This window comes from Magnolia sinica, chromosome 2, assembly GCF_029962835.1.
Source record: "Magnolia sinica isolate HGM2019 chromosome 2, MsV1, whole genome shotgun sequence".
NCBI classification, from domain to species: Eukaryota; Viridiplantae; Streptophyta; class Magnoliopsida; order Magnoliales; family Magnoliaceae; genus Magnolia; species Magnolia sinica.
In genome coordinates, this window is record NC_080574.1 from 3,128,253 (window position 1) to 3,155,935 (window position 27,683).

At 40.5% G+C, this 27,683-nt stretch overlaps 1 protein-coding gene across 1 annotated transcript; it reads left to right on the top strand.

Moving 5' to 3' along the window:
• The first annotated feature begins 1,038 nt into the window (after positions 1–1,038).
• On the top strand, positions 1,039–12,525 carry LOC131231885 (uncharacterized). Its single transcript, XM_058228234.1, has 5 exons — positions 1,039–1,350; positions 1,477–1,526; positions 3,233–3,356; positions 3,679–3,783; positions 11,660–12,525. Exons 1-5 carry the CDS (start codon positions 1,170–1,172, stop codon positions 12,280–12,282), a joined length of 1,083 nt encoding a protein of 360 aa, XP_058084217.1. The 5' UTR covers positions 1,039–1,169; the 3' UTR covers positions 12,283–12,525.
• The last annotated feature ends 15,158 nt before the right edge of the window (positions 12,526–27,683 follow it).

Genomic DNA, 27,683 nt, shown 5'->3' on the forward strand with positions numbered 1-27,683 from the left:
ATGTCACATATGCTACATAAAGATGGCCAATAATAAATAGAAAAAAAGATAATAAAAAAATATATTTATAAACCACAATCATATAAGAATACATGATATACTTGGTTTATCATATAAATATATCTATTGACAATCTAGTAAAGAAATATCTACTATAATAAGGAGAGATTACCGATAATTAAGAATGGAGTACCTTCTTCAATAATACAAGAAAACCTCATCACATCAAGGTTAAGAGAAAAATTATCTACTATTATAATGTTAGTTATAAATTTTTTACATTGTACATTGAAAAAAAAAAAAAAAAACCAAACCTTAATCACCACTTGTAAAGCTTTAAAATCTTAAAATTTGAATATTGTCATAAAAAAGAAATTCCTCTTAAAATCCTCCTTTCACTTTCTAAAACTATAATTCCACCTTAGCTCCAACATAACTTATCTTAAAAACTATTATTTCATGAAGAAAATATCATATTACTCTCAATGGTCTATTAAGAATTATCCATTGTTAGCTTAAGTGGAACATGTACCATAGGAACTTAAAAAGTGGCTAAACTAATAGTGATTTTAGTGTTACAATTTTATCTTGTCAAGCTTTACAGCTAGCCCAGCCGCCACAGGCGTTTTGGTCCACTTACTTTATCTGATGGGCCCCACCATGGATAAGGATGCCTCAAAAATTTCCACATTGGAAATCCTGACCCTTTAACCAAGACCCACAAATAGACTGTTGAGAAGAACACACGGAACGCCCCACATTCAACATGTGAAATGTCCAACCATCAAACGGTTCAGATCTTCCAATCTATAACAATTTTCAACACATCCATTATGTGGTCCATCAGATCTTTGGTTCAGATTAAAGAAACATGGGTCCCATATGTGAGAAATTGGTGATGAGCAATATCCCATAATTCCTCAAAAGTCCAATATGACAATCAGGATAATTTGGATCATCCAATGTGTGGGCCGTTAATACGGAAGATTTTAACAAAACAATCATCTGGTCCAGCAGCTCTATATTTACCAAGTCAACGCATATCTCCTTTTAAATGTCTTCCTCGTCTCTCCAACCTTCTTCCTGTGTACAAGATCATATCTTTCCTGGCTATTCCTCTCTTACAATACAATCTTAATCTTGGTACCCAAGTTTGTTCTACGGTCGATATGGCTAAAGCCCATTTGATGGTGGGCCTTTTTATCTTTGCATTTGCTCTCATTGATTTGTCTGTTGCCACCATCCCAAAGAAATCAGTTGGAGTGTATGAGCTTAAGAAAGGGAATTTTTCTGTAAAAGTCACTAACTGGGGAGCGATTGTAATCTCAGTCATCCTCCCTGATTCAAAAGGTACTCTCTCTCTCTCTCTCTCTCTCTCTGTTTTTTTTTTTTTTAAATTTTTAATTTTTTATTAATCATATGTTTATGTTACTTGGGTATGGATCTTGATCTGTTTTTTTTTTTTTTTTTTTGCAGGGAATTTGGCTGATGTTGCTCTTGGATATGATACGGTTGCTCAATACCTTGTAAGAAATTTTCTTTTTTGTAGGCTTTAACTAGAGAATTTTTAGATGTCCATCATAAAATGCACCATATGAAATGTGAAAGACCCACTTCACCATCGACAAGCCATGGATGGCTTCTTTTTTCTTCTGTAAAGATGATCTTAACCATTCACAAAATGGACTTGATTTAAACCATTGACCACTAGACGATTTTATCTGTTGATGGATCGACTGCCCCAGATCGTACTTTGCAATTCATACTTTTCCAACGGCCCATGAGGGTGGAAGTCCGTCTTGAACGGTTCAGATCATCCATACCATAGCCCAACAAGCAGGCTAGGATCTCTTTCTCTCCCCCAAGAAAATATTACTCAGGAACGAAGTGGCATAATTGTAAATTTCATGTTGTTTAGATGCTTCTCGTGATATTTCCATGGCCGTCCAATATTTTATTAGACGAATCTAAGACGTTGGGTTCAATGAAGAAGGAGAAATTGCCCAATGTAAACGCCACCTTTTACCCAGCGTCTTTTCTACACGCTCCCAAACTTTACTTTCCCCAAAGTAAACCATTCTGTACGGACACACTATTTGCAGGCCAAAATACTATTGCAATCACAACCTATATTAGCAACCGTGAATGAAAAGGTATTTTCGTTTACAAATAGTGTGTCCGTGCGTAATAGTTTATTTTGGGAAAGTAAAGTTTGGATTGTTTGGAAAAGAGGCCGGGTAAAAGGTAACGTTTACAATGGTCAATTTCTCATGAAGAAGGGCTATCATGCGACGGTGAGGACGTGTCTCTTCTAGTATCATAGACTCCTATGATAGCTAATGGTGGTGACTACCAATCCCTCTGGCATGTGTTACTCACGTGCAGCTATGTATACAATCCGAAGTCCTAGGCCAAGTGCTGGATGAAGCTGTATCAAAATCCGCACTGATCTACTAATCCCAACCATCCAGTTCATGGCTATGAAATGGATGGTTAATAAGTAAAATAGCCTGGTCCAAATTAAAGGGGCAAAATGAAATGGTCACGGTCACTTCTCAGTGTAATTTTTGGGCCGTTTATCCTTACGTACGATTGAAGAGCCACCGTTACTTTAAAATGTTAGCAGACTATCGTTAGGTGTCCCATTTATAAGTTTTTATTTTTATTTTTTTAATCTCTGTTTTTGTTGCTTGTGCAACCTTTTTCTATTAAACGGTAACACCACAGTTTTTGTTTTATTACCATAACAAACAAGATAAAGTTGTAATTAAAAAATAAAAAATAAAATAAAATTCTCAAGGAGAATGATCAGGTACATGCGATGTACCACCGCTTCGGTACATGACCATCTTTCCCGCCAACATGCTACTTGTGTCAGACATCACTACGATTGAAAATGGTAGCCCCACCATGAAGATCACCTGGGACAGAAAATCAGACCATTCCGATCATCAGGTGGGCCACGCTATTGAAATCAATTGATAATCTACTATCTGAATCAAAATATACGTGTGGCCCTCTGTTGAACTGATCTTATTTTTGAAAAGCTGGATCTTCATAGTGGGGCCTACAGTTTTGATGGTACTGATTTCCTAAGAAAATGGTATGGTATCAAAGGCTGTGCTACGTTGCCTCTGTATGATCCCTTCTCTTTCACAAATCTTTCTTAAATTTTATAATAATTTACTAATTACATTTCATTTTTGCACGTATTTTTGTTATTTTGTTGCAGAATGATACCACGTATTTTGGTGCGATCGTAGGGCGGGTTGCGAATAGAATTGCTGGGGCCCAGTTTAGCTTGAACGGCACTCGATATAGATTGGTCCCTAATGAAGGAAAAAACATGCTTCATGGTATTTTTCTATCTAATCTAATTTGTAATTTCTCTTTTTAAAAAAATAAAATTATATGAGCGCGCCTGGTAACACAGAGAGTTGGTGCGCACATTATCTCCCACTTCAAAAAATAAAAATAAAAATGGTTGGATGGAATCCATAACATTTAAAACCTTCGAATCCCACAACTCCATTTTGAAATACGTGTTGAGATTCCCGCCGACTTTGTTGGATGGAGGGAGGAGTGCCCGCACCCAGAGATTGCGCACACCGAGAATTGGCACAATCTTTTGGATTTTAATATTTTGCGATGGGTGCTGAATTTCCTTGTGTTGTTCAGGTGGGCATAGAGGATTTAGCAAAGTTATTTGGACGGTTAAAGATCAAAAGCATGGGAAGTTTCCTTACATCACATTCACTTATCATAGCTTCGATGGGGAACAAGGTAAGCTATTTTAATTATTCTAACCATCCTACTTGTGCCTATCAAATGGATGATTAAGAAATTGGTCAGCAGTCCAAATTCAAATTGATAAAATCAGATGGTTAAGATCATCTGATCGATATGAATTTCAGTACACGATCTGTACACAATGGCCTTCAACATTTAGACGGTCTGGATTGATGCAGATGTATGGCACGTGTACTGTGGTCGAGACACCACGACTTAAGAATTGGTGATGAACTATCACCAAAGTCTCAAAGAGACCTCCATGGGATATGCTTTGTTGACCAATCTCTAGACGATGCCCATACGCTTCTTTTTCTTCGCCCAGCTTATCCACTGGGGTGGGCCGGGTAGCAATGGCCATTGGAAGCCGGACCCGAGCGCTGGGCCTGGGTAATGAATAGTTAAAAGGGACACTTATTAGTGGCTTTTATTCAATGTACAGTTGTAGTTTAAAGACTCATATTTCAATGATCCAAACGGTCCACATATGAAATCCTTTGGGCCTGCGGAAGAAGGATTAAATAGTAATAATAATAATAATCTTAGAGGCATTTCAACCTTTGGATCATTTAACCCCTTTTCCGTAGGACTACTAGGGGCATTTTAGCCTCAGATTTGGGGACAAGCGTCGAGCTAGGGCCAACCCCACCATTGCCCCTTGAGGCATGGCGTTTCTGGGTGCTTTTGTGCAATGTACACGTGACACATCTTTACGGTGATCTGAACCGTCCATCATGTGAGATTTACCGATGATTGGTTGCTGATAAGAAATTGAATTGATTAGACTGCATTAATCATCTAATAGATGGACCTTTTCTCACTGAATATGAGCCATTGCCGACTTTGGTCAATTACAGTCAATCTGTAATTGTATGCCAGCAATTGAAAGGTTAGTATCGCCCAACGGCATGAATTTTGAAGTATGGACCATTCATTACTGCTCATTTCAAATGAACGGTTTTGATTGCAACATAAGCAGTAAGACGTGGAGGTAGGGTACCTTCAATGGATCGGGTCCCTCTTTCGTAGCATTATTATTACTACTGTAGAGCTGGACGGATGTGACCATGCCTCCAATTCTCTATTATATACAGCCGGATGGATGCGAAATTAGCATGCATCGCTGTCTTTCCTGCCAATGTATCAGTTATCAAGAGCATCCGATCCATGTGAACAGTCAGTCACACATGGCACAAAAACCGGGTTGAAATACTCAGCAGGAAAACAACGAGGTAGAACTTACAGGTCTGGCCCACCTAATGAGTATATGGGTATGATTTTGGACACGGTCGATCTTCTTGGTAGGGCCCACCGTTTGCACGGCTCAGATATCCTGCATAAGTGACAATTTAGTTGGAAAAGGTCGGCATGCATCCGGTTGTAGTTGTAGGTGATAGGTTCTCATTATTGCATATATGACGAAAGGAATCCAGCGAGACTCCCGTGATGGCCAATAAAGCCTTATCTCTGGGAGCGGATTAGGTGTTACTCGGGTGATACGTTAGTGGGTGTTACCCTTACCGTGTGGGGCGCACCTTAGATGAATCCGTTGTCTATCCATGCCGTTAATATGTTTTCGCAGCTCATTTAAGGAATTCACCCTAGAACTTATGAGGATCCAAATCTCAGGTGGACCACACACACCACCGGTCCACCTGAGATTTGGATCCGCTGAAGTGCTGGGATGAAGTCCTTAAATGAGTTGGGAAAACGGATGGACGGCGTGGATATATCATCAAAGTGGGCCCAGGGTCAGGGTAACACCCACTAACATGTTACCCGGCTCACCTAGCTTTTTGATCACATGACCTTCTTGCAACAGGGTGCGCCCATCATGATGTTTGTGAGAAATCCAAACCATTCATCTGTTTTGCCCGCTTACGTTAAGACATTAACCCAAGGCAGATCCAAAACTCAACTAGGTAATATGAAAAGGGTAAGGTGGATAGAGAATGCTATTGTTTCCGATTCAATCAAACACTTGGCCACACACGTGAAAAGGGCATGCATTTAGTTTCTGTGTGTGATTAGAAAGTGGAGGCATGTTAGAGTTATACTTAATATTTGATTGAAAGTTGGTGCCGATGCTGAGATGAGCCAATTAAGATCAGACTCAGATATACAGCTGCCCTCTCGACAATCAAGTGGTCCATTGTAATAGTGATAAGGTGATTTGTGAAAGGGTTGGATTTAGTCCTTCCTAATGAATTCCTTTTGCCTTGTGTCTTAATGAATTTTTGTTAACGGTGATAGCGACTATACTTCAACAATAAAAATACTAGAGAAAGAAAATAAAAGATGAAGTATTCTTCTTTAATGATTTTTACAATATTAACACTCATGATCGGTGTGAGGGATGATGATTCGTTCATTGCCTAGTGCAGACTGAGCTTCGTAGTGGTGTATGGGGATGGTCGCATATTCTTTGCTCGATTTGAAACTAGGTCTCGTGGCGAGACGACTGATGGAGGGTGGATCTTTAATAATCTGTTCGTCGTTCAGTCAGAACTAGGCTTCATGGCGAGAGGGCCGATGAGATGGCAACCTATTTGTGGTCTTATTAGGAACCAAACACATGACAAGACGGTTGTGATTCAACTATTAATTCGTCTGGTGTGGACCAAACTTCGTATTGAGATAACTAACAAAATCACCAAGCAAGTAGTAGGAAAGCCCTGCAGCTTTTCATTCGAAACTGTACAACCTTCCTTACAATCTAACGGGATACCATTGATAAAAGGTAAGGAGATAAACTAAGGATTAAAAATAAGGCCCTGTGCTATGAGTAACGGCATAGGGCTAAACTAAAATAAAAAGATAAATATCTATGGTGGATGGGTAGATAAAGATAGGTTTGTTTGTAATGAGTCTTTCGTGGAGTGATATTTTATAGGCTTATAGTAGGCGGTGGCTCTACGTCGTCTTTGGCGTCATAAATAATTTAGATAGTGATGTAGAGCGGATTGCGGATAGTTTCATAGCCAAGATGGATTAGAAAAAGGCCCGGTCGATGACAAAAGTGATCCGGACCGTCGGACCTTAGATCAGACGTATCTTATAATCCGAAATGAGTTATTAGGCATAAAATATATGATTTTGGGGTAAGACGAGCTACTTTAGCTAACCAACACGACATTAGCTAGGTTGCCCATACACAGGATTTGCAAAATTCCATCATATCGATGGTCGAATTCCATATTTAATTCTGTTTTTACTATAAATAGTAAGTTTTAGTTTGATTATAAATTTTCATTCGTTGGGCTTTAGGAGTTGTGTCCAACATGAAAAATGCTTAGAATAATTAGGAGAATAACACAGTTAAGCCACATACGAAACTTACTATAAAAGGTAAATTTACTATTTATAGTAAGTTGCGATTTCTGGGAGTTTTAGTTGTAGTTTGCTTTTGATTTCTCTCCCACTGCTTGGTATCCTTATTTAAAGAGTTGTGAACTCTTTTATTTCATTGAGTAATCAATTTTGAATTTTATAGAATTTATTTTCTATTTTGCTTGCTTTCTTTCTCATGGATTCGAGAAGCCTCTGTGAGGAGTCCAAAGAAGTTTCGTGGATTTGGAACAGTTATTCGCTTGAGGAAGATGGTGCTCGACCTCACCACATTCATCCTTGCGTTAGATAGTTAGGCATGTAAATCTCATTGATTCTTCACGTAAGCATAGCCTATCGTTCATGACCACGTGTTCACGAAATATACTCCCGCATGCATCAGCTAGAGTCCTCATATTATTGGACTCCTACATTGAAAAGTTGTTGGAGTCCTTATGTCACTTGGCTTTAACATTCGTATAGAGTTACTTTTGGCAGTACTCTATCATTTAATACTAGATAGAGATATGTTTTGATAAGATTGTGGCATTTAATGATGAGAAAGATTGACTTTCTTTAATGAGATTCTTACTTTTGCATAAAGTATTTTTAATAGAATTCTAACATTAAATGCTCTCTTATGTGCATGCCTTTAACTTCTCTTTTTAAAGCTGATCTACACCACATGCGACATGGCTTCCACGTGGTATTTTCTGGACTGTTTAATCTAGTTGTGCCAAGCTAGGTGTAAACAATATTCTTAATATGCGATTATTTAGCACGTAGTGATGACTCGTGGAGGCATCTCATTAGTCTATATGGCTATGCAGAAAATGAGTGTAAACAATACCCCCTCATGTCCGAATGCAAAGAGACGTCGAATGACTTTTGACAATTTTTTCGTCCAATCGGTTGTTGGGACGACCGTCTCTTCTATTACCTCATTTTTTTCTTCGGGCATTTCTCTCTCTTTTTAACTATTCACAACCATTTTACTATTCACTGCTAACACTATTCACCCGGCCAGCACTACTCATCGCCCGATCATTATTCATCAACCGACACTATTCACCAAGCCGACACTATTCACCTGACGGGCACTATTCACTAGACCGTTTTTACTATTCATAAGGTCAGTTTTATAATTTCTTTTTAGAGTGTCAGCGACATGGGAGGTTGCCCATTGAGCTATTCAATACATGTAGAGTAAAGGCATGACACCAGAGGCACGGGAGGTTCCCCCGATTTGGTCGGTGCTGACGTAAGACTACCTCCCTCAGGGTATGAGTTATGGGGGTCATACTGGTTGTATTCACTGCATGGTCGGCCACCGGTTATCATTCCTCAATTGGTTTGAGAAACGACGATTTGATTTAATCAACCAAAAATTTATTAAGGCTTCACCATTCTTCATATGATCGCCTTAACTTAACTAAGAGGAGTATTTGAAGGTTCTTGTAAAGAAGTGATATTCTTTTTATAAGACTATCTAGAATTTCCGTCAACTTGCTAATGTACTCAGGTTGCTTTCTCATCTGTTCTAAGAGAGCGTACATGTTTTTTAAGTGGCTAATAATGCTTTTTCGTGAACGATTGTTGGAGGATCTAGACTCATGAATTGCAGGTGCTAGGGAATAATTGGCTTCTAAGAACATATCCCTCTGCACAAGCCTTCTTTAAATTTCTGACTTTTTCTTGAGTTTAGATTTTCAAACCATATCACTGAATTGTTGAACTTCTAGTTACATGCAGGTCCCACCAGGCGTGCCCAAATATATGTTCGCATGGCCGATGCAATATGGATATTTGTGGTAGCTGAATAGGTTTTAGTCCCACCGAGTGTGCCAAAAAATATATTTTCCCAATTGAATCAAACACTTGGTCACGAGTGTGAACGAGGGCTTGTATTCAGTTTATGTGTGTGATTAGAAAGTGAGGGCGTGCTAGAGTCATACTTGACTTAATGTTTAATTGAATGACGATGCCCTTCGCGTTGAGATGGACCGATTAAGACCAAAAACGGAGATCGAGCCGCTCTCTCAACTACTAGTTATAATAGCGATCAAGTAATTTACAGAATGGTAGGGGTTAGTCATTCGTGAAGGATTCTTTTTACCTTATGTCTTAAAGACTTTTCTTTTAACATGATGGCAACCATAGTCTAATTATAAAAATAATAGATAAATTAAGATAAAAGTCGAACGTATTATTCTATTAATAATTTTTTACAATACTGGCACTCACGATCGGCTTGAGAGATGATGATCCGTTCGTTGCCTAGTGCGGACTCAACTTCATAGCGGGATGGTCATCATGTGGGGGATAGTGGTCTATTCGTTGCTCGAGTGGAAACTTGGCCTCATGACGAGACGATCGATGGAGGTGGATCATCGACAATATATTCATCGCTTGGTTGAAACTGGGCTCCATGGCGAGATGGCTGATAATGTGATAACCTGTTCGTGGTCTTGGTGGAAATAAGTACATAGCAAGACGGTCAAGATTTGACTATCCATTTGTTGTTTGGTGTGGACCAAACTTAATAGTGAGATGACTGATAAAATCACCTAGCACTTAGCAGGAAAGCCTCACAGCATTCTGTTCGAAACTGAACAATTTTTCTTATGGTATAGTGGGATGTCGTGAATAAAGGGTTGGGAGATAAACTAAGAGCTAAAACTAGGTGGCGAGATAAACTAAGAGCTAAAACTAAGGCCCCGTACTATGAGCAGTGATTGTGGGCTAAAATAAAATAAAATAAAAAGATAAATGTCCATGGTGGATGGGTATATAAAGTTAGGTTTATTTGTAATGGCATGAGGCTTAGAGCTCTTCATGTGTTACTGTTTAAATAGGCTTCTGGAAGGCTATGGATCTGCATCGTCTTTAGCATCATGAAGGATTTGGACGATTGGGTGTGCAAATCTCATTTGATTCTCCACATAAGTGTACCATATTGTGTATAACTACGTATACAAGAGCTATACTATCGCATGCGTTGGCTGGAGTCCTCACATCACTAGCCTCCCACATTAAAAAGTTGATGCAGTCCTTATGTCATTTGGCTTTGCCATCTATATAGAGTTGCTTTTGGGATGACTCTAACATTTAATGCCAGATAGAGTCTACTTTGATAGGATTGTGACATTTAATGCTGAGAAAGAGGAACTTGCTTTTGCAGAGAGTATTTTTTATAGAACTCTAGCATTAAATGCTTTCTTATGTGCACGTCTCTAACTCCTCTTTTTGAAGTTGATCTACACATGTGGTATAGTTGTCACGTGGTGCCTTCTAGACCGTTTGATCTAACCTAGCGCGATAGGATAAATGCAAACAATATTCTTGATACGTGAGTAGAATTTTATCATCATTTAGCGCATAACGTCGACACGTGGTGGCATCTCATTAGTCCATGTAAGTATGCAAAAATATGTGTAAACACCTACCATTGAAACCTTCCTGAGTCCACTGTAATGTTTATATGCTATCCGAGTCATTTATAAGGTTATTCTTATTGGGATGAACTGAAAATGCAAAAATGTTAACTTGATACAAAACTTCTTCACTGAAGTGAACCAGGCCACATGAAACAAAGAGAATTATTTGCTTGACATTGAAAACTCACCGAGGACCACTGCAATGTTTATTTGCCATCCAACTTGTTTATAAAGTCGCATAACCCTGGATGAAGGGAAAACACAATTATTTGCTTGATCCAAAACTTTTGTGGCCCTCAAACCGCAATAGAAACGAAAATCCATATAAATCAGGGATTAGTACAACATATAAGCCTGCATACGGCTGAGGGTCCACCGCTCTGCATGGAGCTGGCTAAAAGCACAACCGCTTTATGTAGAACCGTTTGTAGCACCGTCTGTGCAAAGTGGCAACCAATAAGCTCTTAACTGCTGGTTTGTTGTGCTGGGCTAATCCTGACTCAATATAACCCATTTATTGTCTATCTAGCATAGTTTGGACCATGTACCCGCTCTGATTCAAGGCCCACCAAAATTACAAAATCTAATGGTCATGTTTTAACAGTAAGGTGTCTACAACTATTCATTGAATGCCTACCATTAAAAAAATCCTGAGCCATTGTAATGTTTATTTCCCATCCAACCTGTTGATAAGGTTCCATATATTGGGACTATGGAAAATACAATTATCAATTTGATCCAAAACTTTTGTGTACCCAAAGGTGTCTCTAACGGTGGGCATTCAATGTTTCCTGTATGGCCCACTTGAGATTTGGATCTGCCTCAATTTTTTTGTACCATGCCATTTTCGATACCATGCTCTAAAAATGATATTTAAAAAATGATGGGCGGTGTGCGTGTATAACACAGGCCTGACCGTCAGGAAAACACCCACACAGGCCTGACCGTAATTAACACCTAATCCACCCCATTGAAAGTTGTTCGGTCGAGGAGGCATTTTGCGTTCGGGCCATCTCTGACAAGTGCTATCATCCTCCCATAGCCGATTGACCGTAGCCCATGATCTTTGTAGTGTGCCAACACGTGCTTTTCTTGAAACCTTACAGGATTTCCTGGCGATCTGGACGTCTCGGTAACCTACAAGCTTGTTGGAGACTACGACATGAGCGTGATCATGAAAGCGAAAGCCAGAAACAAGCCCACCCCAGTCAACCTCGCTCAGCACACATACTGGAACCTCGACGGCCACGACAGCGGTGATATCCTATCCAACACCGTCCAACTCTTCGCCTCTCACTACACTCCTGTCGACAAGGCCCTGATTCCCACGGGCCAGATCATCCCAGTCAATGGCACGCCTTACGATTTCCTCCAACCGGACACGATTGGCCGTCGGATCAGTGACCTCCCAAATGGGTATGACATAAACTATGTAATCGACTCGATGGGCCAGAATGGTAACATGAAGAAGGTAGCCTATTTGAAGGATGGAAAGTCTGGTAGGGCCATGGAGCTGTGGACCAATGCACCTGGTTTACAGTTTTACACTAGTAACTCTCTAAAGGGCGTGGTGGGGAAAGGTGGGTACGTGTATGGACCCCACGGTGCAGTCTGTTTAGAGACACAAGGATTCCCAGACTCTGTAAACCACCCCAACTTTCCTTCTCAGATTGTGAATCCAGGGAAGGTGTACAAGCACTACATGCTTTACAAGTTCTCATTTCATTAGGGACATGGTGTGCACCGAGAGTCTGTCCACATTCATCTCCTGCCATTCAATAATGCTGGGCGGGAATCTTAACGCATAATTAGAAAAAGGGCTTTTGGAAATTCAAATTTTCAAACGCTTTCTAGGTTCCAGCTGAGCATATACATGCGTGCGCCAACTCTCGGTGTTCCCTGTGCGCATTTCGATTTTGTAATATTTGTACGTGGGATTATCGTATCTGGTATCATACTGTTATTTCTAGTTCGGTTGTCTTCTTGAATGTATGGCTGTTGATGGGCCGGGCTGGTGAGACAGGCTGGAAATCAGGCCCAAGGGCCAGGTTCAGGCCTCAAACACTAGCCTGATTCTTAATGGGGCCAGCCTTAACTTAGTAGTCTTCAAAAGCCTGTTAGCCCGGCCCACTAAGACTTCATAAATAATTTTTAAAAACTCATTATAATTCTTCCTCTTTTTCTTAGTATCTCCTGCATTACTGATAACAACTCTTGATTGGAAAGGGAAAATGACTTCTTTGTCAACCATTTGAAATCATATTAGCGGGAGATGACTTTGTATGTGAGGGTTCTGACAGCTAGAGAAGAAGCTGGCTATATATATATATATATATATATATATATATATATATACTTTTGGGCAGACCGATAGACTTGAACTGTTCATCCTCAGCTTTGTGGAGGTCTGATATTATGTAGACTCCTGAGGGCCCACTCTTCCACACAGACTTTCACATCTAACCAGTTCAAAGGTGATTCCCACTAGGATTGGGGAAAACATAAATATTAACATGATCCAAAACTTCGGTGGGCCTTAATAAGGTTTTATGGCATTCAGTCCCCACTGTTTCTTTTGGTGTGACTACTTGTTTTGGATTTGGTTCATTTTGGGTTGTCAGTGTAATATGAGCTGGAAAAACTGATGGGCGGAGTGGATTTCACACGGGCATCACAGTGGGCCCCAGAGGGCTGTGTTGCAGGAAACTGTATCCAAGAATATCTCTGTTATACAATTGCACTGATATGTGGTGGTTGTTGGGGATGGAGATAAGCAAAAGTCCAGCAGTGGCCGAGAAAGCTCTTTGCAAGAAGTTTCATGGGATGTCATTCATGTAATTGAGGTGACTTGTAATTGTTAGAGGATGGGATGTAACAAGTAAACCATGTTATGGAAATAGTTCTCTTTCCATGTTCATCTTGACTGATAGACTTCTTTCCTTAGTTTGCGCCCAAGGAAGATGAAACAACTCATTACTGTTTAAACAGAACCCTTTGTATCATTCACCACTAGCGATAAGTCAACAGGAACTTTCAATTTTTCAGGATCATTCAGAAAGCAAGTGCTCTCTCTCTCTCTCTCTCTCTCTCTCTCTTTCCCCATTTATGAGTTGGATTATTGTACACTGTTGTAGCTTAGATCAGAGAGGAATTATAATTTATATGATTTGCAACCTGAGGGTCTGCTGAATACAGTTGGGTTTTCGGTTCTGAAGAGCGGGTGGGGTTCAGGTTCATACTGATCCAGACCATTGGTTTGCTGGATGCTATTAGCTGTCAGAGATGGAATGTTGCCCTCATAATCTCCTACAGAGAACAATCCTAACCTTGTGCCTTACAAATAGGCAGATGGAAAAGAGAAGTACAACGACAGTCTTGCATTCAACCCAAAGAAAAGGCCTAAAATTGGTGTGGCTAGGATCTCTCATTCTGGGAGATATTTAGGAATGGTCCATCCATGGTGGGACACAACAGATCAATGGACTGGAGCACTTAATCATGAGCCTGACTTGTCAGACCCGAGAAAACAAGTAGACTGTGCAAATCCTTGGGTAGAGGTAGGGCTGAAAGTCGGGCGGGTTCAGCCTGAATGACTGGACACCGACCCGACATTGGGTTGGGCTCGGGCTGGATGTACTGGGTTCGGTCTCGAGCTTGGGCTCTACAAACACCAACCCGATAAAACTTGGGTCGGGCTGGGGTTGCCCGACCCAACTTGAACCCGATTGATATATTAGTTACTTATAAATTATAATTGAGTGTAGATCATCTATGTTGAAGGCACGAGAAATTCCAGTGCCATCGGGTCTCATTAGTCAATGTCATTTTTGATGACTCGAGCTAACAAAGATACGCTGGATTTCTCTCTCTCAAATAGATTGTGTGCTACACAACACGACTTTTAAAGGGATAATTGTCCTATATTTTAGTTCGTTTATTTAGAAAAAATAAAGTTCTTTACAATAAATAATTACATATATAATTAATAAAATCATAGGTACAAAAAATAAGACATGTATTGAAATATAATAGATTGACGTAATAACGAAAATATTAGCATGTATCCACCTGACCAACCTGACCAAGCTTGCTTGGGTTGAGAATTCCCAACTTGAGGTTGGGGTTGCGTTGGGTTAGGGTTGAGACATAGGAACCTTGGGTTGAGCTAGGGTTGAGCACCAACCCGACCCAACCCGCCCGACTTTCAACCGTCGGTAGAGGAGTGGATCGTATGCATTCCTCTAGAAACAGAACATGAAAGGCCAATCTGGCTAAATTAGGGATTCCTATTACCACTATATTCAGTGATGCTTACAAACAGTTGAAATAGATGCTCTTAAATTTTTTATTTTTTTTTCTATTTAACCTCTCCTAGATTTATTGTTCTGTTCAATTTCAACTAAATAGAATGCATGAAATTGACGCCATTTAAGCTTCTGGTTTTTCGAATGCTTCCAGAAATATGATATTGTTTTTTTTTTGTTCAGTTTCATGTCAATGCAATCCCAGCTTGACTCGAAAGGGGTCGAGGTTTGTTTTGATTCCATGATAGTGCTTTGGACTCTCCCACTGATCGGGCATTCAGATGATTGCACATGTCTTCTTGCAGAATGAAGAAAAACGCTCAACCAAGGGTGGTGACATACATAACATGGGAAGGATGATTTTTTTTATTTTATTTTTTTTAATTTTTTTTTTTTTTAAATTTTTAAAAACATGGAGAATAAGCTGAGGCATTCACTGGAGGATGTAAAAATCTCACTACTTTTTTCATTCTTCAAGTCCCCTAAGGGCCTGTTTGGTTTTCTAATCTCAATGCTAAATGGATGTAAATGAGTAATAATACTTGTAATTGTGTGGTGACATTACTTTATATTTGACTGCAATGATGATTTTGCTATACCGTTTGTTCCATCCAGAAATTACTACAAAAGTGGTAGTTTTATAATGTGAAAATGTAATGAGTACAATTTAATTTACCTACTTCCTTTACAAGTTTTGACCATCGATTTATGAGTCATAATTCATGTTTAAGCAAACACTTGGAAATGATAATGATGACTCATTTACATTGCATTTCATAAGAAATTGGAAAAACCAAACAGATCCTAAGTAATGTGGGGGCACTTTCACACTGGGCTCAAGTGGGGTGACCTGTGGAATATAGGGGCACACTCGAGGTGGGTGACCCATATAACCCATGGATTTGGCGCCCGTGTGAGGTGGGTGGCCTGTGTAGGGCGGAACCTATGAATTTGGCGCTCATGAGGGTTTGGCCGAAGACCTAACACATGAATTTGGGGGTCATGAGGGTTTAGCCGAGGACCTAACCCACGGACTTGGGGCTTGGGCTATAAGATAAAGGAATTAATTCGCCATGCTTTAATAGTTCGAGCTTTTAGAGCAAGTGGTTAATTATCTTGCATCACTAAGTATCACTATTGTTAATTCCTGGGTCTTTGAAAATGGTAGGTTTATTTTGGAAAAAAATGAAAGAGAGGATTTCCATTCTGCAGCCACCTAAATGAGATTGCCACACTCTGTTCATGGCATGTGAAAACATACACAAGATGTTTTTTTTTTTTTTTTTTCCTTCTAGTTCTTTAGGGCCGTTTGGCCGGGTGGATTGGAAGGGATTGAATGGTATTAGGGTGGATGGCATGGATTTCAAGGTAATGATGGTGTTGTCAGTGGATTGTCTTAAGATCCATGGGATTGCTATATCTCAGGATTGCTATATCGAGTTTGTTTGGCACACCTGGACGAGTGGTTGTGATGTGTTGTCAATGTCCAAGGCCGGTCACTTTTATCACAAGTCGATTTTGATTAGGGGGCATCATACTATATGCGTCCTCATTGGAGTTGGTTCACCACAATTGAGCTTTGGATCTACCTCATTTTTTAGCTCATGCCCTAAAATGATCTGAAAAAATGGATGCCAACACAGTATTGACCAAGGTGATGTGCTCTATGCTACGCAATCCAAGTATGCCAAAATCGGATGTTAATGAGAGTGGATTAGGTGTTACCTGAGTAACACGTTAGCAGGTGTCTCCTTCATCACGGGTCCTACCTTGATGTATGTGTTATATATCCACATCGTCCATCAGATTTTATTGCTCATTTGAGGCCATGGTCCAAAAAGTGAACCAGATCCAAATCCCAACTAGACCAAACAAAATGGATTGAATGCCTATCATTAAAAACTTTTTCGTGGGCCACAAAAGTTTTGGATCAAGTTGATATTTGTTGTTTCCCTTCATCTAGGTATGCCTGACCTTATCAATATGTTGGATGGAAAATAAACATTATCGTGGGCCTTCGGAAGTTTTTAATGGTGGGTGTTCAATGACCATTGTTTCCTGTGGTGATCCACTTGAGCTTTGGATCTGCCTCATTTTTGGTCTCATACCCTAAAATGATTTGACAAAATGGATGGACAGCGTGGATATAACACATATCATGGTGGGGCCATAAAACTTTGCCATGTCAACATGGTCCCGACCTAGGTGCCTTGTTCTGCACCACGCAATCCAAGTTTGCCAAAACCGAATGTTGAAGGGGAAGGGATTAGGTGTTAACTCTGGTAACATGTTAGTGGGTGTTGCCTTGACTGTAGGCCCCACCTTGATGAATGTGTTGTATATCCATGTTGTCCATCGGTTTTTATAGATCATTCTAGGCAATGGTCCTAAAAATGAAGTAGATGCAAATTTCAAGTGGACCACACCACGGGAAACATTGGTCATTGAATGCCCACCATTAATAACTTCCTTAGGCCCATTGGAATGTTTATTTGCCATCCAACCTGTTGATAAGGTCACACAAACCTGTATGAACGGAAAACACAAGTATCTGCTTGATCCAAAACTTTCGTGGCCCACAAAAAGCTTTTAATGGGCAACACTACTGTTTCTTGTGGTTTGGTCCACCTAAGATTTTGATTTGCTTCATTTTTGGGCCCATGCCTTAAATGAACTGGCAAAGTGATGGACGAAGTGGATATACAACACATACATCAAAGTGGGCCCCACAGTCAGGGTTGCACCCTCTTGGCTAGATTCGGGGTTGTAGCTAATCCGCGTTCATTGAAGACTACTTTGATAGTTTCTCACAATTTTTAAAATTGTGGTGAGTGACTCATCTATCATTCACGTTGCGTTGCATACGTGTATATCTGTCTAGATCGTCAAAGCTGTGGGTCCCGTTGTAAATGGATCACAGCCTCAAAATCAAAGTCATCTAGAGATCTAACAATTCAATTTGTAGCTGTCAAATGGATAGCTAAAACAATTCAATTTGTAGCTGTCATCTAGGGATTGGCCGGGTGGATTGGATGGGATTTAAAGGTAACGATGGTGTTGTTAGTGCATGGTCTTAAGACCTATGGGATTGCTATATCCCAGGATTAGATCACCCTTGGCACGCCCGGCCAATCCTGGGATTTAACTTCCAATCCCTTCCAATTCCCCCGGCCAAACGGGCCCTTAAGGTCTTCACTTTCATCCTTACTACAAGAATGGCAATGGCCATTTTTTAGTGATACAGTTTTACAGAACGTTACAAGTTTATACAGTGTTCTGTTGTTGCTGAATGCAAAAGTGATTTTGATATGAGAATTGCATTTGATGTGGGCTGTTTGGTGTTCACTTCTCGCAGCATTAGGACAGTTGTGAATTCTATCGAGATTCTGTTACTAAACTGAACAACCCGAAATTCAGTTATTTCAACTACATGAAATGATCTTTTCTATTGGTCAAGGCTCTTCACTTTATGGCCCCTTCTCTATATTACCAGGTGTTGCCTCATTAATAGGCTCACGATTCAACTTTGATCATTATGGACTGGTACCAAGATGGATCCCAAAGGCAAGCAGACCTAATTTTAAAAGCTGGGACAATAACAATGAAATGGCCTCTTCTTAGTGAAATTTAGCAGATGCTTGAACCAAAATAAGTCATTGCTACGGGAGCTAGTATTATAAGTGTATGTTCGCCAATGTGGATTGGTCATGCCCCAAAAAAATTCTTGATTAGAAGATCCTAAACATCCAAATTCTGGCCTTCTCTTCTGTAGAATGTCAAATGATGCCTACTTATTTTCTTAGCCATTAATTTTTAAGACACTAGTCGGAGGGATAGGATTGTTCCATGAGTTTTTGGATATGGTACACTTGAGGCTGGTCAGATGAACTTCTTGGTGCAACCAAAGGGTATAACTGGGTTGATCTGGTTTGGCTCCCGCAGGATCCGGGTCTTGATCTCACTTTGGCCCGAATCCTGCAATTAGTCAGAGGAAAGGTTTTAAACTTGTGATTCAAAAGGAAAATGGGATGCGTATGACCCCTCAATTGAGGGCGTTTTGAATATGTGACATCCACTCCTTAAAAAGTGTTGCACCTCCTCTTATTAAGACATCAGCCCAAAAACAAGGCATATTTAAAACTGAAGTACGGTACAACACAAAAAGGTGATGATGGATTGCCCATTGTCGTAACCATTCGGGATGCAGCATGCACTGTATTGCACTCCATCCATCCCTCTCTTGTGAGGATCCGTGGAGTCCGATAATCAAAGGTGTACTACCTATCACCGTCGCTTTGGCCGGTGGAGCTATGCAGTGAACTCGTTGGAGGTCATAAGGGGACAATGCCCTCTTGCTTGGGTCCGGGGTGTAGTCCTCCGCTTATAGGGAAATTTTGTAATTTCACATAAAATTTTATACAAACTCAGTTGATTCGATGTAATATATATTTTCTCTTGGACTAAAAAAATACTATCACTCTTTCCACATCTTCTTCCCCTAAAAAAAACCATGGAATAAAGAAGCAACCAAATGTCCCTTCTGGCCTGCTGGATTATCATGACATGTAAGGGGGTGTGTGGTACATGAACTTAAGTGGGATTACATGGGATGTAATTGCAAGTGGTTAAAGAGTAACTCATCAATTTCATTTCCTTAATCGGGATGCATCGTTCTGCAGCCGTTTGTTTAGATGCTGCAAAGAATTTTTGGAAGCAAATTAATTGCGGGAAGTGGCGTACACCACCAAATACGGTGGTGTGTTTATGTCACCAACTTCTATGGCCCCCACCATGATGTATGTGTTATATATACACCATCAATTCAATTGTCGAGATAAATTTAGGTCATGAGCAAAAAAATGAAGTAAATCCAAAGCTCAAGTGGACCACACCACAAAAAGCAGTGGTAACAATGTTTTATACCATTGAAACCTTAAAAGGGCCCACCATGGTGTTTATTTGTCATCCAACTTGTCCATGAGGTCAGGTAGACCTGGATGAATGGAAATATATATATATATATATATCAGAGGTCCAAACCTTTTATGCCTTAAGATGTTTTCAATGGTAAACGCCCAATTCCACTGCCTTTTGTGGGGTGGTCCACTGAGGATTATATGTATCTATTCTTTGGGTCCATGTGTTAAAATGATCTCATGCAATAAATACGGTGGATGTAACACATTCATTTTGACACACCAAATAATATATCATTAAAAATTTCAAAATATATAGCCGTCACTTAATGTCGCTTGAATGTTGCAAATTCAAAATTATAGTCCATATCCATCTTAAATCATCAACGTCAGGCAAGCTTCCAAACCTTCAATTAGTCAATGATTGACTGACCTAATCGAACACAATTGTATGATTAAATCGTGGGATTAGAAATTTTATGGCATTGTAATCAAATGAATGGAAACATCATATTTCAAGACAATCTTTCACTTGCTGTACTAGAGACGAGCATTTAAAAAAAAAAAAGAAAAAAAAAGTGAACTCACAGTTAAATTTTTTGGTCTTCGTTCGTACGAAGACTTCTGGTAGAGCCGGGCACATCATCTTCAAGGGCCACGTAAATCAAGAACCCGTGGAACTGTGGAAGTGGATTGGCTGGTGTACCACACGCCACCGACCTCGGAAACGGATTGGATACTCTCCTGCCACCAGCCCATGGCTGATGGTCGGTGCTCTGTGAGCCCCAACATGACGTATGTGTTTCATCAATGCTGTCCATCTATTTTTTCTAGGTCATTTTATACTATGAGACCAAAAATGAGGTATATCCCAATCTCAAGTGGACCACGTTACACAAAACAGTGTTGAACGAACGTCGACCATTAAAAGCTTTTTGGAAGCCATAAAAGTTTTGGAACAAGCTGGTCTTTGTTTTTTCACTTTATATGGGTCTGTATGACCTAATTAATAGATTGGATGTCAAATAAACAGTATAGTGGGCCTTATGAGGATTTTAACGGTGGATATCCAATCACTATTATTTTCCTGTGGTGTGGTCCACTTTAGATTTATATCCCTCTCATTTTTGAAATCAAGCTCTAAAATAATCCGTAAAAATGGATAAACGAAATGGATGAAAAACATAAATCATGATAGGGCCCACATAGCACTGACCACCAGCCACGGCTGGTAGCAGGGGGAGAGCCAATCGTTTCCACCAACCTCGCTGGTGTGGGTACAGGTCGTGCGAAGAGGAGCGTTGTACGAACGGTTGAAAGTATATCACGTATTTATTATATCCACACCGTTCGTGCATTTATTGATACCATTTTAGACTTAAAAATAAGTCGTAGCCAAAGCTCAAGTGACGCAGGGGAGGACGTGAGGTCGAGCACCATTTTCCTAAAGAGGATAACTATTCCGAATCCACGGAACTTTTCTGAACTCCTCACAGAGACTTCTCGAATCCACGAGGAAAGAAAGCAGGAAATAGAAAGAAATTCTAATAAATTTGAATTTGATTAATGAATGAATAAAAACGAGTTCACAACCCTTTAAATAGAGGTATCAAGCAATGAGAAAGAAATCAGAATCAAACTACAACTAAAACTCCTAGAATTCGCGACTTACTATAAATAGTAAACTTACTATTTATAGACGGTCGTGATGTCTACTAGTGTGCAAGGTTTTCGGCCAAAAATAGTAAGTGTCTTATTTGGCTTCATCAAACCGTTCTCCTAATTATTCTAAGCTCTTTTCATGTTGGGCGCAACTCTTAAAGCCCGACGGATGAAGAGTTATAATCAAACTAAAACTTACTGTTTATAGTAAAAACGAAAATAAAGCAAGGAAATGACCGTCCATACAGGGGTTTTTGGTAATTCCAGAATGCATAACCCGACATAGTCGGGTTGGTTGGCTAAAGTAGCTCATTCTACTCCAAAATCATATATTTTACGTCAAGTAACTCATTCCGAATTGCAAGATACGCCCGATCTAAGGTCCGACGGTCCGGATCACTTCTATCGTCAACCGGGCCTTTTCTAATCCATCTTGGCACTACATCATCAAGTGTACCATGTTACAGAGAGTAGCGGGGGATAATGATTCTCACTGTTACAATATTGGTAGTGATCACTGTAACATTTATTTTCCATCCAATCTGTTCGTGAATTCACGTAATGAAGAGGAAAAGTAAATATCATATCGATGTAAAACGTCTTTGCTGTAAAAAGGTTTCAATGCCAGGCGTTCAATCTCCCATTGCTTTTTGCAGTGTGGTCCACTTTATCTATATATTTTTTCTTATTTTTCAAATTAAGCCGTACCAGTGGCTCTCCAAATGGGCGGACGGTTTGGATATAACACATACCTCATGATGGGACCCACAAAATTTGGTGACGTAAGCGAGGTCGATGGTGTGAGATACACGAGCCAATCCGCTTCCAAAAGCCGTTGGCCCTCCGTCGTGAAAACCTGACCTTATCTGAGATGATGATAAGGGACGCGGATTGCGTCAATCCGTCCAGGCAGGGCTCTGTGGAGCCCACCGTGATATAAGTATTTTATCCACGCCGTTCAACGCTTTTATCAGATCATTTTAATCTGTTAAATATCAAATTAGCGAGGACAAGGCTTAAGTGGACCACAAAATGGGGATTTAACGTCCACCATTAAAAACTTCTTGAGAGCTTGAGAATTTTCGGATCAAGATGAAATTTGTGTTTTGATTTCATCCACGTCTAAATAACGTTATTAATAGGTTCGATGGTAAGAAAAGATCACGTTGGCCCTTAGAAAGGTTTCAATGGAGGGTGTCATTATAGTGCAACTTCCTTTGATGTGGTCTATTGGAGATGTGGACCTGAGTCATCTTTAGTACAATAACTTAAAATGATCTGATCAAAAAAGTTTAACGGCGTGGATTAAACACTTACATCACGGTGGGCCCCACAGATCCTTGCCCGCCCGGACTATTACCGTCCGGGCGGGGGTAGGACGCAATCCGCGTCCGATGATAAGACAGACTCGCGGACTCAGATTGCCCTCATACCAGAGGATGATAAGACATACCGACAGGCTCAGAATGGCAGGATGAAACTGAGACAACACGGACCCAATTGACAGGCCCAAGATATGATACTTGTGGTTGGTGTGCATGCACCCATGTGGACAGTAAATCAGTTGCCAGACAAACCAGGTTCCGCACGGAACGGATTGGCTACTCCCCCTGCCACTAGCCCGGTGGCAGATCGTCTGTTCTCCGTGGGATCCACTAAGATCATTGTAGGACTTGGTTCCAAAAAAGAAGGTATATAAATCTCAGGTGGACCACACTACAGGAAAACAATAGTGATTAGATATCCACCGTTAAAATCCTCCTAAGGCCCACTATACTATTTATTTGACATCTAATCTGTTTATTAGGTCATACAGACCTAGATGAAGGGAAAAAAAAAATATCAGCTTGATCCAAAACTTCTATTGCCCCAAAATTTTTTTAATGGTCAACGTTCATTCAACACTATTTTCTGTAATGTGGTCCACCGGAGATTTGTATATATCTCATTGTTTGTCTCATACCCTAAAATGATCTATAAAAATCGATGGACGGCATGGATTAAACACATACATCATGGTGGAGCCCACGGAGCACCGACCATCAGCCATTGGCTGCTGGCAAGGGGGAGTAGCCAATCCGTTTCCGTTCCGGACTCAAATAGCAACCATGAAACGACGGCACATAATCTGGATCTTTCCGTGGATGGATCCCACTGCTAGAGATATCTAACAGGCAATCTTAACCATCTAATCGATGACCTGAAAATTAACGGTAGGAAATAATGTTTGTTACGGTCATGATCCGAGACTCAAGCAGTTCACCAATGGGATTTGTAGCATCATCGGTTCATCCATGATTATTTGAGGTAAGCCAACCGCTTCCATGGACCTGCTGAACGGTCTAGATCTCGACCCCACCCACATATCCAATTCGCGGACAACACGCCAAACTAAAATAAAGGGGTACAGTGGCGGTTGAAAAAAAAGACGAGACAAGGCGCGACAGTCGACTACGAGTCACGTGAGTAGAAATTGAAGAGATGAATTGCTGCACACGTGCCGAATTGGCATGCGTGTGGAATCCAGGCCACTCATCGTGCCGATGCCAACGTGATCAAGCTGTAACTAAAAAAGGATTAGAATGGTATGCGGATGGAAAGTACGCGGTGGGTCATCTTTTTTTCCAAATGGTCCATTTTTCTCGTATAAATGTGACTACCTTAATGATCAGAACACTGGAAGTTTTGGTCCAGAACATTTCCACGTAATCATTCACCTGATGAATGGTCCGGATAACTAACATGTGTACCAATTATGCACGTATCCAAGCAAATCGCCTATGTAATCTCCCAAGCGTGCGCCCCAGCACTTGTGGTGTGCTAGAATCTGTATTTAGATAGAGTCATAGGGTACTCCATTGAGTGACGAAATGGAACTTCGCACCATATGTGGGAACATGATATGTATCTTAGAAATCTGGTCCACCAATCAAGTAGGTCATCTAGACTAAAACTTATCCTATTCTTACACTTTATTGGAATAATGAACGGTTAGAAAGATGATCAATGGTTCTCATTGAAAGCGCCTGTGGCGTACGTTACAAAATAAAGCAGCCCACCTACAACTCTAGAACATAAATAGAGCGTTCGCGACTTATTGAATGGCTCGGATCTTATACGCAGACATGGGCGTGGTTCTCGAGACGGCTGTCCTTCTCACGACAGCAAGTAGCCTTCTCACTCATCGATGTGGTGGGTGTGTATTTTGTCATTTTATGAAAAAAATTTATGGGATGGATTGAAAATTGATGGAAGCTGCCCTTTCATAGAAAATGATTTCACAGGAAGATTTCCAAAAAAGGGTGACTTCTTTTTCTTAGAAAAAAAAATATAGATAATCCTCATTAACATAGATTTTAACATAGATTTCACCTTTAGACCATGCACTATACCACATTTCCTTGAAAACTAACGTTACTTTTTTAGGATTTATTTCTACGGTCGGTTTTTTTTTTTCCTTTTAACATCTAACTTTTGGTTTGATGCTAACTGTTGCGCAGGACCGCAAAAGGTGATCAAAATAATAAGCTCTGATGCTAACTGAGGAGAAAGGAATTTAGATGACGAGCTTTGATCTAAATTCAAGGTTTGTAATTAGCTTCCTAAGTCTCATTTTGGTTTTCTATTTTTATTAATATTTTAGTTGTTAAGTAAAAGATGGGATTTGTAAATCAACTTTCTTAATACCATCTCATTTATATATGTTATTTTCATTCCAGTAGTTATTAAAATTAACTTTTCAGGGCCAATCAATTAGGTGGGCCAAGCCAGCGAAGGAGGTTGGCGTCTCAGGTGGGTCCCACCATGATGTTTACGTGAAATCTATCTAACAATCATATGCATCACTCCATGTAAGTCCCAATGCCCAGAAATCAGTCCTTTCCTTGATTTAGGTGGACATCATGATTGGAAACATTGATGACAAAACTCACCTTCCAAATTGTTTCCATTCGTGTGTGACCGGCATGAATCACAAATGAGCATGGTGTTAGTCCTCACACTTAAATTTTGGTGTGCCATTTAATAGTTGGAGTGGATTTGATATAATCATTGCCCCGTAAACATCAAGGGTGGACATCTCCCCTTTGGCATGGCCCACCTACATCACAATCAACCTAATATTTTTTTACCTAAGCATAAAGTAGGATCACACATCTAATGGTCGGAGTGTGAATATGCTTGATGCCCTAGAGGACCCATATTTGGAGTGAGGATCTGTTCTTTAAAATATCTCCATTTCAGCCTCAATCGACGTGATTTTCGGCTGAGATCTTGCTGGTTCAATCCCATTCTTATACGTCGTGATATTCTCTGCAGATATTTTTGTTCCGAGGTCAAGCTCGCTATCTGAGGTCAAGGTTGGTATCTGAAGTAAACCTTAATTAAACAATTTGGTCGAGGTGATCATCTTTGTGGATGAACCTTATTGCTAAGCTCGGCTGGCCGGTTCAGTTCGGTTGACGGATTCTTCAATTAGTTGTATTTCTCTGTTGGTAGACACATTTGTAGTTAAAGGGGTCTGCTCTGATAGTTCTCTGCCATGTGCCTCATACTTCAAGTCAGCTCGATTTTCCCTATAACAATACTAACGAGAAATTTTAGAAGGTAAGGGTTGTCCCATATACTTTTTACATTACTATAGTGTAAGCCTGTATTCTAGCTCGTACTGTTCCGTAGGCTTTCGCGGTCCTCTCGGTCGAATTTCGGTAACTCACAATTTGTAATTGGCAGTTGCGCGTGACCCTGAGTCATATCCCATACTCCGGAGTCGGCTCAACCTGAGACCTGTACCCTAACGACCGCGTCGTCACCGCGGTTCTGACACCGCGTATTGCACGCCGAGGTAATACCCAGGCTAGGAGATGTGGGCCCGTGTTCAGTTCGAGGAAAACGCTGTGCAAGAGAAACATGTCACATTAATCACATCACATGTCAAGTACATGTTCTATCCCTAAGCAACCCTTAAAGTTAACTCTCTCTCTCTGCACCCATACATGTCAAGTACACCCATCACTCCATTCATCACTCACCATCCCTCTCTCTCCATACATCACCTCTCTCTCTCTCTCTCTCATCTCTCTTTCTCTCATTCTCCCAAGCAATCCCAAGAACTCCCAACGTCCAAGCTTTTCTCTATTTTTTCACCCACCATGAAGTTTCATACCCCATCATCCAACCTCTAAAATCCAATCTTAACCATTGATTCTTTATCCTTAGAGCTAGATCACCCTAGTGTGGAAGAAGGAGTAGTTTTGAAGGTGGGTGTTCTTACCACTAGATTTTGATTTTTGATGTAGGGCCCACATGATTTGGGACCCATCTTGATGTATGCACGTGCATGGAGGAGCTCATAGTGACAGAGATCCTCCTATCTCCACCGTTTTTTTTCTCTCTCTCTCTCCTTCTCTCTCTTTGTGATGATGTGTGTGGCCCACTTGTGTTATGCTATGATGATCCAGACCGTCCGATTGTGGGACCCACCATGCTGCCCATCCACCCGGACAGATCTAGATAAAGGAAAATATTAATATTGGCTTGATGCGAAACGTGGGCCCACCTTAATGGCACATGTGGCCCACACATACGTGGGACCTACCTGCCATGGAGATGTGCAGCTATATAGTTGATGTAAATCAAGACCGTCCAGGTCATGTGGGTCCCTCGTGATGTGCGTACCCCATCTACACCGTCCATCAGGTAAGTGTCTGTGCCCTGGACGTTAGCTGCAAGCATTTGCTACACAGTAATATATATATATATATATATATATATATTTAGATATATAAAATATTATATAATATAATATATGTATAATGTTATATATATTCATATATATCTAGTGGGCCCCACGTGGGACCCACCTGCTAATTTAAAGAGGATTGGGTGGCCTGGCCGTATACCGGCTATATTGTCACGCCCCAAATCCGGAGATCGGACTCACAGGAATCCCGATCGCCGAATCCGGTACCAACAGCCTCCGTAGTACCCCATTCTCGGCTCCCAGCACCTATACGCTAGATTCCGATCCTGGGATCCTACAAGGAGAATTTTTCAACGTACATTTATCTCGTAAGAAGCATAACCACAAGTTTACCCAAATCATAAAGGCAACATCATCATCACATATCCACTAATATAATCATTTGAATATAATGCTGAAAGGAAAATACATATATAAAAAATCAGAGATCCAGAAGTCCGCTGCACGCTCCAAGCTCAACGCTGCTGCTACAACCTAACGTCACCTG

Excerpts from the sequence above, each read along its gene's own strand:
- LOC131231885 (XM_058228234.1), top strand. The coding sequence starts at position 1,170 with ATGGCTAAAGCCCATTTGATGGTGGGCCTTTTTATCTTTGCATTTGCT. Across the intron at positions 1,527-3,232 it reads ATACGGTTGCTCAATACCTT|AATGATACCACGTATTTTGG; the intron begins GTAAGAAATTTT and ends ATTTTGTTGCAG. Across the intron at positions 3,357-3,678 it reads AGGAAAAAACATGCTTCATG|GTGGGCATAGAGGATTTAGC; the intron begins GTATTTTTCTAT and ends TGTGTTGTTCAG.